Source organism: Mastigoproctus giganteus, chromosome 13 (genome assembly GCF_048544385.1).
Source record: "Mastigoproctus giganteus isolate SK-2022 chromosome 13, ASM4854438v1, whole genome shotgun sequence".
In the NCBI taxonomy this organism is placed as follows: Eukaryota; Metazoa; Arthropoda; class Arachnida; order Uropygi; family Thelyphonidae; genus Mastigoproctus; species Mastigoproctus giganteus.
Genome location: NC_143587.1, coordinates 48,172,162 through 48,187,735, shown reverse-complemented (window position 1 = coordinate 48,187,735; position 15,574 = coordinate 48,172,162). Strand labels below are relative to the sequence as shown.

The following is a 15,574-nucleotide window of genomic DNA, read 5'->3' as shown; positions in this document are numbered from 1 at the left end:
TTGAGGTGAGCAAAGGCTCTACCGTATGGTACGTGGCAACAGAAGGGTGACTGTGGTGCAACTTGCCAGTAATTGGAATGTTGGTGACGGGCGTATTTTGTCACAACACACAGTACATTGAACCCTGCTGAAAATGGAGCTGTGTAGCTGTAGGTCTCTCTGAGTGCCCACGCTAACCATGGTTCACCGGTGACAGTGCCTACAGTGGGCACGCGAGCATTGAAACTGGACCTTGAGTGATTGGAAGGTTGTCTGGTCCAATGAATCATGTTTTCTGTTGCACCATGTGGATGGCCGGGTACGTGTGCGTCGTTTACCTGGGGAAGTGATTGCACCTGGATGCACCGTGGGATGAAGACAAGCCGGTGGTGGCAGTGTCATGCTTTGGGTGATGTTCTGCTGGGATACCCTGGGTCCAGAGGCGCCTCCGTAGCCAGGTGGGCAGGAGCAGCAGTGCGTAGCACACGCTTCTTGATTAGACCAGGGTTCGAGCCCGTGACCATTCAATACGGAGTATGCGGAAAGGTCAGGGAATGACCACCGCATATACCCGGAGCAATATGGCCTTAATTGCTAATGCTCCTAAAAAAACCAAACAACAACAACCTGGGTCCAGTCATCCATGTACTGGGTACTCTGATGTCTACCACCTACCTAAATATCATTGCTGACTGGGTACACCCTTTCATCGCAGCGGTCTTACCCTCTGGCAGTGCCATCTTTCAGTAGGATAATGCTTCATGCCACACTGCCTGGAATGTTCGAGACTGGTTTGCGGAACATGAGGAAGACTTCCAGGTATTGCCCTGACTCCAAATTCCCCAGACTTCAATCCCATCGAACATCTGTGGTTTGTGTTGGAACAGCAACTCCGATCTGCGGCATCTCAACCACAGACCTTACAGGAATTAAAGGATCTCCTGGTTACGTGTTGGTACCAGATACCACAAGATACATTTAGAAATCTTGTAGCGTCAATGCCTTGCCGGGTATGAGCTGTTTTGGCTACATGTGGAGGACCAACATCATATTAGGTAGGTGGTTATAATGTTTTGGCTCATTGGTGTGTATGTATATATATACATATATATATATCCCAGGATGCTAAATCTGGTGAGCATGGCAGATAGGAGATTACAGTGATGGAGTTATTCATAAGGAATTCAGTGGAAAGCACATGTCATGATGCAAATACCAATTCCTGAAACCTACTTTTCTGACCGTTTTCTCTAAAAACAGCATTGCACAGTCACCACAGAATTGTTTTACAATATTCCTAGTACATTTGTACATTTGTCCCCCATAGTCACAAAGTGACTATGCAGGATAAATTCATAATGAACAGTACCTTGCGAATCAAAAAATACAATAAGCATGATCTTCACATTTAATCAAGATTGTCTTGTTTCTTTGAAATTAACAAAAATGTCTTGCTCAGATGAAACTGTTATTGTAATTAATTATTATAAAGCACTAAAAATTGCACAATAATAGCTGTGAGACTGCATATCAGTACTATTTTGCCTGTCCTATGTTCGTTCTGATAATAGCAAAATATATACAGCCTATAAATTTATGGCATATAACCAAAAATACTGTATATGCTAAATTTTTGTGTTTTCCTTTACTGATCGTATAAGTGAATATTTAGTAATGCTTTTTCCTTCATTTTTCTATGTTACAGGAAAACCCAAAGTCATAGTAAAAAATTTAAATCTCCCCTCACCATCTCTTCCAAAGAGAAAGAAAAAAGTGGGAGTACTGATTTCAGGATCAGGTAAGATTCTTAATAGCTATATTTCTCAGACATTTTAATAGTAATCATAAGTTTTACTATATGGTTTCAGTGTTTCTTTTGTTAGTTCATGTTCTATTCATGCTGTAGATATTTTTCTATGAAATAAAAAGCAGTTATTGTAAAAGGAATTTAGAATATGAGTGATTCTTTTAGTATTAAAATGGCAGACTGATACATACAAGAAAGTACTGCTTACGTTAGCATCTGCCATCCAAAAAAAGGTCTCTCTCTCTCTCAATTTTCGTAATTTATTTGCTTCTTCCAAATTCAACCAGACAATCATCTTTTGAGTCCCGCTTATTTGTGTGATGAAAAGCATTTAAACATGTAATTATATGTTGGTCTATAATAGTATCACAGAAAAATAGAAAACGGGACTGAGTTTTACATGTATGCAAATACAAAGAGGGAAAGAGCAAATTAGTTAGGACCCTTATTAGAGGGAAAGAGCAAATTAGTTAGGACCCTTATTAGAGGGAAAGAGCAAATTAGTTAGGACCCTTATTAGAGGGAAAGAGCAAATTAGTTATGAGTTTATGTATGCAAATGCAAAGAGGAAAAGAGCAAATTAGTTAGGACTTAGATTGATGGGATACTTGACATCAGTCTTCACAGATGAAAGTCTCATTGTGAGGAGAAATGTTTCTAATCAGCAATATATATAATCCTGTTATTTTAAAGGAAATGGCAATGGGTGTATTAAGTAGTGGCAAACGATGCAAGGAAACTAGCTTATATGTCATCTGTCCACCCCTCTAATAGTTTGTCTAGTTTTTCCTTGAATTTATTTAAACTACCCACTTCTACAATACCAGAGGAAAGTTTGTTCCAACAATTAGCTATCCGCTGGCTGAAGGCATATTTATCAACATCTGTTATGCAACCATCCTTCAGTTTGAATTTATGCACCCCACCTTACATGGTAGTCTGAGTAAGAGAAAGGATTTCATAGCATTGAGCTTACTTAATCCATTCAAAGCTTTAACACCTCAATCAGTTATCCTCACAGGTGACTAGTCTCAATACTCTGCAGTTTGCAGAACTTGAAGCTTTTCCTGTAAGAGCACTTTTTGTTTCCCCTTACTAATCTCTTTGCTGTTCTTTCCACCTGTTCCAACAAATCCTTCCAAAAATGAGGCTTCCAGACCTGTATGTAGTACTCAAGATGTGGCCTAACCATTGCATTATACAATGGCTAATCACCTCCTTATCCATGCTGGCAAAATTCCTGTATAATATTGATAAAACCCCATCTGCACTGTTTAGAGAATTTCATAGCTGACTGCACAATTATCTTTAGGTCTTTTCCATTTTTCATTCTCCACTACTCTGAATGTGGTACTACACACTTGCTACATTAATCTGGAATTACTGCTACCCATATGCAGTATCTCACATTTTTCAACGTTAAACTTCATTTGCCACTTCTCAGCTCACTTTTCCCCAGATATAAAATGGTCCTAGAATGCAAAAATTTCCAGTAGATAATGAATGTTGTGTAATTGAATGAAAGGGGGAAAAAAAAAAAGTATTTTTAGAACATAAATGAAAAAAATAATTTTAAAATATTGCATTGCATTTGTAATTAATTTTCTTATTGCATTGTATGAGAAAATTTATATTAATTAATTAATTAGTAATTAATAATAGTACTTTATTTAAATTAATTACTATTGCTATTATTTTGGAAGAAATATTATAAACAAGTAAAAAAATTTTTCAAAAGTTTTATGGATTTTAACTTCTAAAAGTTGGTATGTCAGTATTGCTAGAGACCAATAAGTAATGGTCAGATTGGCATTACAAAAGTCAGATTAAAAACCAATTTAAAATTCAATATTTTTTTATTTCTGTTTTGAAATTACAAAACAGAATAAATAAAATATTACACTAGTTTCAGGTGCCTCCGTAGCCAGGTGGGTAGGAGCAGCAGTGCGTAGCCCATGCTTCTTGATTAGACCGGGGTTCACGCCCGTGACCACCAAATATGGAGGATGCGAAAAGGTCAGGGAATGACCACCGCATATCCCCGGAGCAATATGGCCTTAGTTGCTAACTCCTAAAAACCAAATAACAACAACAACAACAACACTAGTTTCAGCAGTCTCATTTATGAATTAATTTTTGAAGTAGATTAGATAAATCATAATTATAGCTTTAATCTAAAATAGAAAATTCATGACCCTAAGGTGTTCTTTTATTTATTTATTTTTTTATTTTCAGGTACTAATCTTCAGGCTTTGATTGATCATACCCTTGACCCAAGCAAACATAGTGCAGCAGAAATTGCACTTGTCATATCAAATATTCCTAATGTACAAGGCTTAATCCGTGCTGAGAAAGTTAACATTCCAACGAAGGTTTGTTTATTTTCCCTTCATTATGTGAAAATCAGTTTATATTAAAACTTTACTATAAAACATACACTGAAAACTTTCCAATAAAAAATTTAAAAATCTTTACATACATACTCGCTTTACATATTTTAAATTAGGAATGCATTTAATCAAAAGATGATAGCCATTTCAGATTTGATTATGTTCTGATTTTTCTTGATTCTGTTAAAATAACTAATTGCTTTCTCTGTTTGCTAAAAATTCACAAAAAGCAAAAAAATTAAAATAAAACAATAGGTTTTATTTTAATTTTTTTTACAAAAATAATACATGTAAATAATACACATTTACATGTATTATTTTCAAGTGCATGTGCAAGATGTTTCAGTTGAAAAGCACTGAGATCTGTTTCGATTATTTTTAGGTTTAGGCTATTTGTCGTCTGGACATTTTTTGTTATATTTGGATTGAAATTTTTTGATGTTAAAATTAAAATTTTACCTAATTGACTTCTTTTTTCTCAGTGGGAAAGTTATTCCCCATAATTGATTTAGTCTAAAAACTTCATTGGTGTACTTTTGAAATGAATTTAAATTGATTTCATTGGGAAAAAAAACAAACACAATGGTTGTGTATCATATTCAATTTTCAATATGCATACAACTTGTGTCATGTCTCCACTCACTAGGACTGTTGTGTTATTAATTTTAACAATTTTAACATCAGATTCAAAAATTTCAGCCCAAATATGACAAAAAAATGTTCAGACAACAAATAACCTAAACCTAAAAATAAGTTAAGTTAGACACCACTGCCTTTTAATTGAAACACCTTGTATACACAAGCATTTTAATGTTTTAATTTGGTTCATCACATACTTCCTGTATGGTGGTGATGATGATGATCATCTTTTTTTTTTTGTTGTTGTTGTTGGCACATCAACTTCTGTGGCCATAATGCACCTCCTAACGTTTTTTCATTTTACTCTGATCCAAGGCCGAGGTGGTATTCGAACCCACAAACTTTGGGTTGCCAGGCAGGCACTTTACCCACCTGGCTAGCCCGGTCGGCAATGATCATCATCATCCAAATCTGTTATACCCAGGTATACAGCTCACACTGGAAGTACAAGTCAGTCCTTCTACACTATTAGCTTATTACTCACTGTTTTCTTCCATTCTGCCTATTTCCTTTTAGATCTATTACCCTAGTCTGGTGGCTACCTGAGGGCTTAGGTTATCTTAGGTAAGCCCTCAGGTAACCTAAGCCCTTTTTCTTCTAATACTTGCTTCATACCAATGATTCATCTGCCTCCAGGCCTTGGCACCTCTGTAGCCAGGTGGGCAGGAGCAGCAGTGCGTAGCACACACTTCTTGATTAGACCACGGTTCGAGCCCGTGACCACTAAATACGGAGGATGCGGAAAGGTCAGGGAATGACCACAGCATATCCCTGGAGCAATATGGCCTTAGTTGCTAATGCTCCTAAAAACCAAATAACAAAACTAACAAACAAGCCTCCAGGCCTATTGCCATTCATTTTTGTTTCATTTCAGATATATGTTTAGTTAATCTGCCTTTTCCCATCCTGTCAGCACACCAATACCACCTCGTTTGCTTCACTTATCTTTGATTAGATATTTGTTACCCTGAGATTTTTTGTTATTTCTTCATTTGTAATATGGTCCTGCCACTGCTTCCAACTGTTAGTTTCATTTATTTTTCTTAATAGTCTAATTTCTGGAGATTCCAATTTTTGATCAGTCCCCTCTACTTCTTATGCTATAGGATTTTCAGGGGTGTTTCAATGAAACAGCTGAAATAAAATAAAAATTTATATGCATTGCCTGAGGTTAATTTTGATTGTGGAGAAATTTACTCTCTCAGAGACGACTGAACACCAAGTATTTAGCACCAGGGCGGCTGGAGCTTATGTTCAACATAGAGACAAATTTCATTTTCAACAGTTCTGCATAAGTTGCTAACATCTTTTTAAATTGCATATAGTAACTTTTGTTTTTGTGTAACAAATTCTCTGCAACCTTTGTTGTTTTAGCCATACTTAGATTAAATGCTGATTTTTGCAGTTGCTGAAAATTTTTCAAACCAATTGTAAATAGCATTATGTGATAAACAGTACTCATCATATACTGGAAGCATTTCTTTTTGTGAATATCTTTGGCCAATTGCCTGTCACAGAAAATGCACAACAGCAGACTGTTCTGCAATAGTACACTGGTGCAGTACAGTACTGTCATATCTTTCACCATACTAGACTGTTAACTATACAAGACTGTTTTACCATACTAGACTATTAACTTCTGCTGCATGCCTCTTCTACAGATACTTCCATGGGCACTGTTCTTCTGAATTGGCTTCTATGATTCCCGCTCTCTCTTTCAAAACAGTTTGAACACGTGCCGCCACCAACCAACATCCATTTACTGTCCAACTTCAAACTCACAGAACCAACTTTTCATCTTCCTCGTTTATTCATTCAACTGCCGTTTTCTGGAACAACCTTCCTTCCTTCATATGTATTTCTTGAAAATTACAATCTACAGAAGTTCAAGTCCAATGTCAACAAATATCTTCTTTTGTCTTCCCAACCTCCAACCCAAGCACGGTACTAAGTACTATAGGTTCTAATACCTCTCGTGTTTGGGGTTCACATAAAAAAAAAAAAAAAACTATACAAGACTTTTACTATACTAGACTATTAACTATACAAGACTTTCACCATACAAGACTGTTATGTGAGTGCAAAAAAACTACTTGATTCCATTGTGAAATGTTTTGCTAACTATTGCCAAAAACTCACAAATCGTTTATTTAGTATTTATGGGGATGGGTTTGTTTGTGACTTATTAATAATTCCTTTCATATATAAATATACTACTGTATTATGTATAATTTCTGGGTGCCTTTTTACTAGGATCTTTTGTCTGTTATTTTTGTAAAAAAATTAACAAATAAATAAAAAATAACATCTAATATATTGATTAATTACACTTTTCTAGGTACTAAGTCACAAGGGATTTAAATCTCGAGTTGATTTTGATATGGCAGTCAGTAAGCTTCTTATTGATGCAGGAGTAGAAATTGTTTGCCTTGCTGGTTTTATGAGGATTCTTTCAGGTAAAGTTAATTTTTAAAAATGAAAATATTGATGGGAGGATGATACTACCAATCATAATTAGTACTATAAATTTAGTTATTATGGTCAACTTGGTTTCCAAGTGCCCTAAAAGTATCATAGTGAATTTAACTTTGATTGTTCCATTAATTTTCATGTCTAAAAAAGTGCTTTTCTTTAGTAACGAATGGGCCTGGTGTACTGGGGTCCATGGTTTATAATAACATACACGTATAAGTTATAAATCCAGTTTAATGTAAGAATACAAATATATACTAATAGTATATATTTGTATATATTAGTATATATTTGTATTCTTACATTAAACTGGATTTATAACTTATATGTGTATGTTATTATAAAATGCTTTTCTTTCTTTTTCAGATGATCGGTTGGATCTGAGAGATAAAATTAATAGTAGAAGAGATCAAATAATGTATTGTAATTGTTGTACCGCACTTTACAAATAGCAATTGAATTATCATCTTGGTCCTGGTCCCCAAGTCTTTCCAAGGGTAGGGTGGTGAATCTGAGTTTTATTATTCTAATTAATATGCAGGTCAACATATTATATGTCATCATGTCAAAGTGCAGTGAGCTTATAAATAAAAGTTTGTTTTTACTTCCCTTGAAACATGTTATTAAGAAGAGGAGGTGTTGAAAACTGTTGTGCAAAAACATCCCATATGATAAACCAAGAAAGGTATTTTCACAAGAGAGTAGAGGCCATACACATGTCAGCTAAACAAATCATTCATTGGTAGAATGGATATACAGACAACTCCTGTATAACACGGTACTTCTACAACATGGTTTTGCTCTAACAAGATTGATAAATTCCGGCAGTCCTCGCACAACATGGTACTTAGATAACACGGTTTCGCTCTAATGTGGTTAGAGAATTTCAGCAAACCTCGCATAACGGTATTTTTGAGCTTTTTTTGCGGGGAAACCCTGCTATTATTATTGTTATTATGTTGGATGTAATTTTTCAACATTTCCACTCTTTTTGAATCCCCACTGTTGACTCACTAGTCAAAAAAACATTATTGAGAAATCCCTTTATTTTATTTTGTTGGGAAATTCCCGTATTATGTTCTGTGCTATTGAGCCATTAGTTACATTTATTTTGCTTATAATCTCATTTCTGTAAGTTCTAATTTTTGTTCAGTTCCTTTATTTCTTAATGGCTCTTAACTGAATTGGCTAAAATAGGCCTTAAAAACCATTTTAAACTGCCCGTTTTTTTCTTTTGTTCCAAATAACAAACTGAATTTGTTTAACTGGCTCCCATCTTTATTTATTGTTATTTATTTCCACGTCTGCTCTTCCATCTTTGTTAATAATTTTCTAGATGCACAGAATTTGTTCCAGTTTTTGATTATTCAGTCCACACTCTAAAGTGTCCTTGTGTATTCCAGTTTTCATGATATGTTTTTGTACAACTAATTTTCATGTGAAGTTGTTTACAACCCATATCTAATTTATTCAGGAAATTCTGTGAAATCTTTCAAGCTACTTTTTAACAGTATGATATTACCAAGCTCACTCATGAAATTGTTGAACTTCTAGACTTATTCTGAAGAGATAGTTAATGAATGAGCTGTTACAAACTTGCTCTTTGCCTTACCTCACAGAATTTCTGTTACATGCCTTTTCTACAGATATATTCACAAACACTGCACACCCACATTAGCATCTGTAATTCAGCCACTTTTTTTCATTTAACTCTTCTCTTTAGAACTATATTGCTTCATATGTATTTTCTGAAAATTATTCTAAAATTCCAGTGCAATACAAGACTACACTGTGTAACTCTAACATTAATATTAATATAAACAAAATGTTATCAAGCAGACCGCTCATTGGTCACTTGCTAAAAAATACAGTGGTACTTTGATAACTGACCAGTGCAAGCTTATTTGATGACGTGTATTTGTTTATGTTAGGGTTAAATTGAGCAGAGTACACTGAGTGGACGGAAATCATGGAATACCTACCTGATAACGGGTAGGCCCATCTTTCCCCGGATAAGGGCAGTCACATGGCGAGGCATCGAGTCCACTAGTTCACAAAAGCATTATACAGGTATTTCCATCCATGCTTGCTGCACAGCTGTCCATAATTCCATCGCATTCCTGGGTGGAGAATCCAAAGTTCGAACGGACCTTTCCACAGCACCTCAAAGGTGCTCCACAGGGTTCATGTTTGGTGAACGAGGAGGCCATTCCATGGTAGTAAAATCTGCAGAATGCCCTTCGAACCATGTTCTAGTCACCATGGCTCTGTGGGGAAGCGCATTGTCCTGCTGGAAGAGTCCATTGCCCTGTGGATGCACAATGACCACGAAGGGATGCAAATGGTCTGCAAGGATGGATGCAACTTGGACTGTTCAGAAATGTGTTCTGTTTTCTCAATCCATGTATATGGAACTAAAATATTATAGGTTCCAATGACTTTTGAGGGCTCTCATAATTTTATTTATTTTTAATAAATAAAGTCAAAAGGTGTAATGCAGGAATGATTCCAAAAATGTTTTACAATTTATATGGTTAAGTGTGGGCAACCTCATGTGGTTCAACATCCAGTATTCAAGAATTCTTCGGCGCCTCCGTAGCCAGGTGGGCAGGAGCAGCAGTGCATAGCACACGCTTCTTGATTAGACCGGGGTTCGAGCCCGTGACCACCAAATACGGAGGATGTGGAAAGGTCAGGGAATGACCACCGCCACATCCCCTGAGCAATATGGCCTTGGCTGCTGATGCTCCTAAAAACCAAATAACAAACAATCAAGAATTTTTCTCATGCTGTGGAATTAATTTTGGTCCATAAGTTTCACAGTTGTGTGATTCAACCTTTCTGTTCCTGCAGTGTAAATACTGTAGCATTGGTATATATTATATATAATAGTATATATTATCTTTAATGAAACCCTATAGAGAAATGTCAGGGTTAAATATTGGTTTCTTGGTAACCAAGCATTTTGCCTTCTCTGCCTGGGTTGTCATTTTGTTATTCTGGCAATGTGGGCATCATGCACATATTGCACTCATGTTCAGGAAAAAAAATAGGTTTGGAATAATTTGTGCATTGTGCCTATTGAATTAAATGTTATGATTATTCTTTTATGAGTTTATATTGTCTGCAACATTATAAAAGACTATATATATAAAATGGCCCTTTAATAAGAACATCGTGGGCTTATCAAACTTCTAAAAGAATTCATTATAATCTAGTTAGCCGATGTCTTACTATTATCATACAAAAAAATTTCTACTTCACAAACTAACTTGCCATCAAAATGGCATGAAATAATATTTGTAGTGGTGCAATTCAATTCTAATAATTGAATGACAGCATTTCACTTGCAAAATATGTTCTTGGATTTAAAGAGATTTAATGAAACCAAAAAATAAAACTTGGAAAAAATGAAAAAATTTCATGAAACTTGGATTTAAAATAAGAGATTTAACGAAACCAAATCAGTAACAAAATTTGAAAATAAAGCCTTAAATGGTAAAATATGATTTCTTTAAAAATAAAGTTTCACCAAATTAAATTTTTGTTTAAGTTGCATATTTGACTTACTTTTGTATTACTGTAACTTTTGTCTGATTGCTTTTAATGTAATTTGATTAAATTCAGCGTTTTAAAGTGACAAAATGAGGTGCTTTGTGCAACCTTTGTACAGGTGAAACCTGTTAGAACACGATGCTCAGGGTCCAAAGAATCACATCACGATATTTTCTAATTGCATTAGAAAATTCTAGCCATTATTCAGCATCCATATGTACTATCGATTTTGCTCATCTCTTTTTTTTTTTTTTTTGCAATAATTGCAGGTTCTGCATTTAAGAAAGATCATGCAAAGAATAATAATGGAAATAATATGCAATTGCATTGTTTCATTTCAATTTTTTGTTGATGCACTGTACAATAAAATATTTAAAAAACCAATATTCATGTTGTTAAATATACATAAACACACACACACCTTTTGTCACAAAAAACTGCTTTTCCATGTGGTTGTATTGGCTGTCATGTCTGTGTTTTGAAATTAACAAACAGTCGAAAATTCAGGAGAAAAAGGAAAACATAATGCACTCCGTTCTTTCAACTACTAAATAGACATTAGCGAACAAACTTTTGTACACTTTAGTCATTACTTTCAAGTCTTTCATATTTTAAAAAAACTGTAGCAAGGGTTGACTGTTTCATTGCATCTCTTTGTTTCTTTTTGACAATTTCAGTAAGGTGTTTTAACTGTAAAATTGAAAGGGAAGCTATCTTTCCTGTTTCAAGAATTTATGTCTAGTTTGCAAACCAGTGAGTGCCTCCGCGATACAAGTTATTGTTCTTGTTGTTAAGTTATTGTTCTTATGGAAATCAAAGGATAATGCGTATCATAGATTTGCAATATGCATTATCCTTATTTTATTAATCAATGTGCAATATGCATTATCCTTATTTCATCTCTGAATACATGCTCACTGTCCCACATGAAAATATCACCACTTGTTCACAAGGAATCCAAAATGTTGATCTTGAGTGACTAAACACACGTTTCAACTGACGAAAAATGGGAGCCTTGCTTGCATCATATTTTAATGGGTTTCAGCTGTACTACTTATAAGAAATGGGTATGTCATGCATAATTCTGTATATGATATATGACATTTCAAATATGATATTTGAAATGTGCTGTGTTAGAAAACTAACACAGCACATTTCAAATATCATATTCTTATTTAAATTTATTTTTTCTGTTTAACATTTAGTCTGCAATACTTATAACAGAAAAAAACAAGAAACCCCAGAAACTTAGTTTAGGCGCTTTTCTTTTGATGTTTATGATATTATTCAAAATTACAGCTGAATTTGTGAAGCTATGGGCAGGACGTCTTCTCAATATCCATCCAGCACTTCTTCCAGCATTTAAAGGAATGCATGCTCACCGTCAAGTTTTAGAAATGGGAGCCAGGATTACTGGCTGTACCGTGCATTTTGTAGAGGTCAGTAAACTATATTTCACTCAAATATTTTAATTATAGCAACTGAATCACCTATTTTTATTTGTCATGTTACCTTTACACAACTTGAGGAATCCACTAAAAAAAAAAAAAAAATGTAGTTCTGACTCAAGTTACAAAAAAAATGTTTTTCATGTTCATCTTAAAACTTATAATAAAGAATAAACTTCTGAAAAAAGCTTTATCCAACTCTCATAACTATTATTACAGTCCATTACATATAGATAAAAGTAATTTGTCAACATTTTAAAACTGAGAATTGCTTTCACTTGATAATTCATTGTCGTCCTTCTATTAATCAGCAAATACAAACTGATATATCATTCCCTAATGGCACCTACAGTGACTATGGAAATGTACTTGTCGTGGTTTGTATGCTGCATACTATTGTTGCATGATTTTTAAGAATTCCTTTTTTGCATTTTTTTGTGGGTAAAAAACAAACATTTTTCAAGAAAATTCATAATTATCCTGAAAATTACTTTTAATTAGCAAAAAAGTCCTAGAAGGATGTGATGGGAATTGGATCCTCAACTGTTGTTCAAGCAAGACCACAACTATAAATATTATTTTTATTTTTTTTATCATTACTTCTTAGTCTTCACAAACTGAGTGCAGATGCAGGTTAGCCACTTATCATAGAGACATCTGAAAAGCATCATTGTTTGACTAACATTTTTTATGTTTGGAGATATTGGTTATCTTTTAATGTTGTTACCTGTGGATTGCCTTTACTTTTTCTGTAGTTACATGTTCCTGTTTCCATAGCCTTGAGATGACACAAGTGTCATTGAAAGTTTTGAGTTTAAATCTTTGGCATGTCTGTGGAAAGAAATATTTTCTAGTACAAAAACTAGGCTAATTGCTAAATAAAATAAATATTCAGGGAAATTTTCCTGTTAAACAAAGTTGCCTGAAGTGTTAATTAGAATAATAGATTATTCTATTAAAAAAAGGCCTGAAGTTTTTAAATGCATACCTTGGCCATACTTTTTTTTAACTTGCAAAAAAAAAAAAAATCTACAAAAAAAATTAGATTAGTAAGCATTTTCATGTTACTTATGTACTAAGCTTTTCAACTGTATGTCCTGATTTTTATTTAAAAAAAATTAATTTCTTTTAGCCTGAAGTAGATGCTGGTGCAATAATTCTACAGGAAGCAGTTCAAGTAGAAATTAATGATACAGAACATATATTACAAGAACGGGTGAAAAAGTTAGAACATAAAATTTATCCAGAAGCTTTGGAGTTACTGGCTCGGGAAAAACTTTCCAGAAGATCTGATGGGAAACTGGAATGGTACATGTAATTTGATATGATCCGCTAAGAATTATATTGAACAATGATAAGAATGTTACAAGGATTATAGAAGAATATTATGACATTTTTCCATTGCAAACAAGAAAAACAACATTTTTCACATGTACAAAAAAAAAAAAAAAAAAAAAAGTACTCTGTCCACTTACTTTGACACACTATGTTAATTAGTCGCCTTTCTCTTCTTGGTATTAACCATATCAGGGTTTAAATCTTATTTAGCAAATGCAAAAACAATTTTTACGTAGAAAGACTGTATTAATTATAACAGCACAAACACTATTCACTTGACTGGCATGCAATTAGTTGTCTACAAACAGGAATGAAGGCAGAGTCCACTTTTTTTGCCACCATGTTTCTGGGCAACATTTTATAATTTAGACCTGTTTTGTCCATATTGTAGTTTTCCAATTAATTTTTTTGTTTTTGAAGGCCTTAAATCTTCTGTAAATTTTTGAGTAGCTGGCTAATCAGCAAATAATTTCTATCTGTTAACACACCATATATGAATATCATTTCACTTTTTCCAGTCCAAGCCATCCACTAATTCCAATCTTTTGATGTAAAACCAAAACCATTTCTTTGATGTTGCTTTGAATGGTCTACAAATTGGAGTTTTGTGCTCTTTCTTGCATAAACCACAATGCAGTTTACTCTTTTTTTTTTTTTTTTTTTTTTTTTTTAAGTGAGTGAGAACTTAAAATCCCCTGTGGTTATAAACTGAGTGCAAAATTCTAGATTTTTTTGTTTTATTTTTTCCAGTCCTTTACAGTCGTCTAACCCACACCGAATTCGACTGAAAATTTTTTTTTTTTCGAGTCTGTCCAGAGCATCCAACTTAGTTTTCATAGAAGCAATGTCTTTCTCTTTGAACCAATATTTCACTAAGTTATATAACATTTAATTTAATTTAATTGTATACTGTAATTACAATATTTTTACCTGTGAAAACATGGTTTGGAACAAATACACAACTTACCTCAGAAACGTACAGTTGAACAGGTGGGTGTGGTGTACTATACTAGCTGCAACCATACTGGACCAGTGCCCATAGCAGTTTGCCATTCAACCTATATATTATGTTTTAAAGAGGGAAGGGGGAGTGTTGTTTAATCCAGCAAGTTGGTTAATGGAGGTTAATTAAGAGGCTTCTAATGTATATCAGAAGGCACAAAGTTCTCTAATAAATCATGTACATTTGAAAGTTTTAATACAGATTCTTTATCTTAAGGATTCAAAATGTCATTTTTACTATTTTGAGAATAGTATTTTAACTAGTTTCTTTGTTCAGATTCTTATTTGTGTATTGCAAATTTGGTTTTGCATTAAATGCTACATTTAAATTTTAAGGAAAATATATAGATACTCCACCCAACATTCCAAAAAATAAAAATAAACACCCTTGTGATGATAAAAAAAAATTTAAAACTTTGTAATAAAGAACTGTTATTTTTATATATTTGTAATTCAGAAATCTTTTAACAAAGATAACTTGTATAAATGAAGAGACTGTTGATTTTTTCTATTACTTCACTTTAATAGAAAGTAAACATGTTTTATATGTTATTATATTGTATAAAGTTGCATGATCTTCTAATGAATAAAAGTGCAATATTTTTGTAAAGAATGCAACTTGTCTATTTAATGAACATATTCTAACGTTTTAAAAAACTCAAAAAGTGCTCATTTATTTATTGCAACTGTAATACAGAAAGCTCTTTTCCATTACAAAACTAAGAAATATTTTTATGAATATTCTTATTTAATTTTCCTGCAGCCGATGATATAGCTGCAGTAAAATTGCTCTCCATTAATCTGTGAATTCTGATAAGAATGGAAATCAGAGCACCATTTGCTGAATGAATTGGAAAGTTTTGATCTTCAACACCACTTCAATACAGAATTTCTGTTCATAAAAAAAATACAAATATCTTAATTTAATTTTTTTTATAAGTAAT

The 15,574-nt window shown here is 33.6% G+C and overlaps 1 protein-coding gene across 1 annotated transcript in view; it reads left to right on the top strand.

The window, feature by feature from the left end:
- The window catches only part of Gart (trifunctional purine biosynthetic protein adenosine-3 Gart), a 106,721-nt gene extending 92,992 nt beyond the window's left edge, over positions 1 to 13,729 (top strand). Inside the window, exons 17-21 of the mRNA XM_090387599.1 lie at positions 1,685 to 1,777; positions 4,022 to 4,158; positions 7,154 to 7,271; positions 12,142 to 12,281; positions 13,423 to 13,729. Coding sequence (XP_090243725.1) covers positions 1,685 to 1,777; positions 4,022 to 4,158; positions 7,154 to 7,271; positions 12,142 to 12,281; positions 13,423 to 13,608 — 674 coding nt within the window. The 3' untranslated portion in view covers positions 13,609 to 13,729. The remainder of the gene's footprint in view (positions 1 to 1,684; positions 1,778 to 4,021; positions 4,159 to 7,153; positions 7,272 to 12,141; positions 12,282 to 13,422) is intronic.
- Positions 13,730 to 15,574: the final 1,845 nt, after the last annotated feature.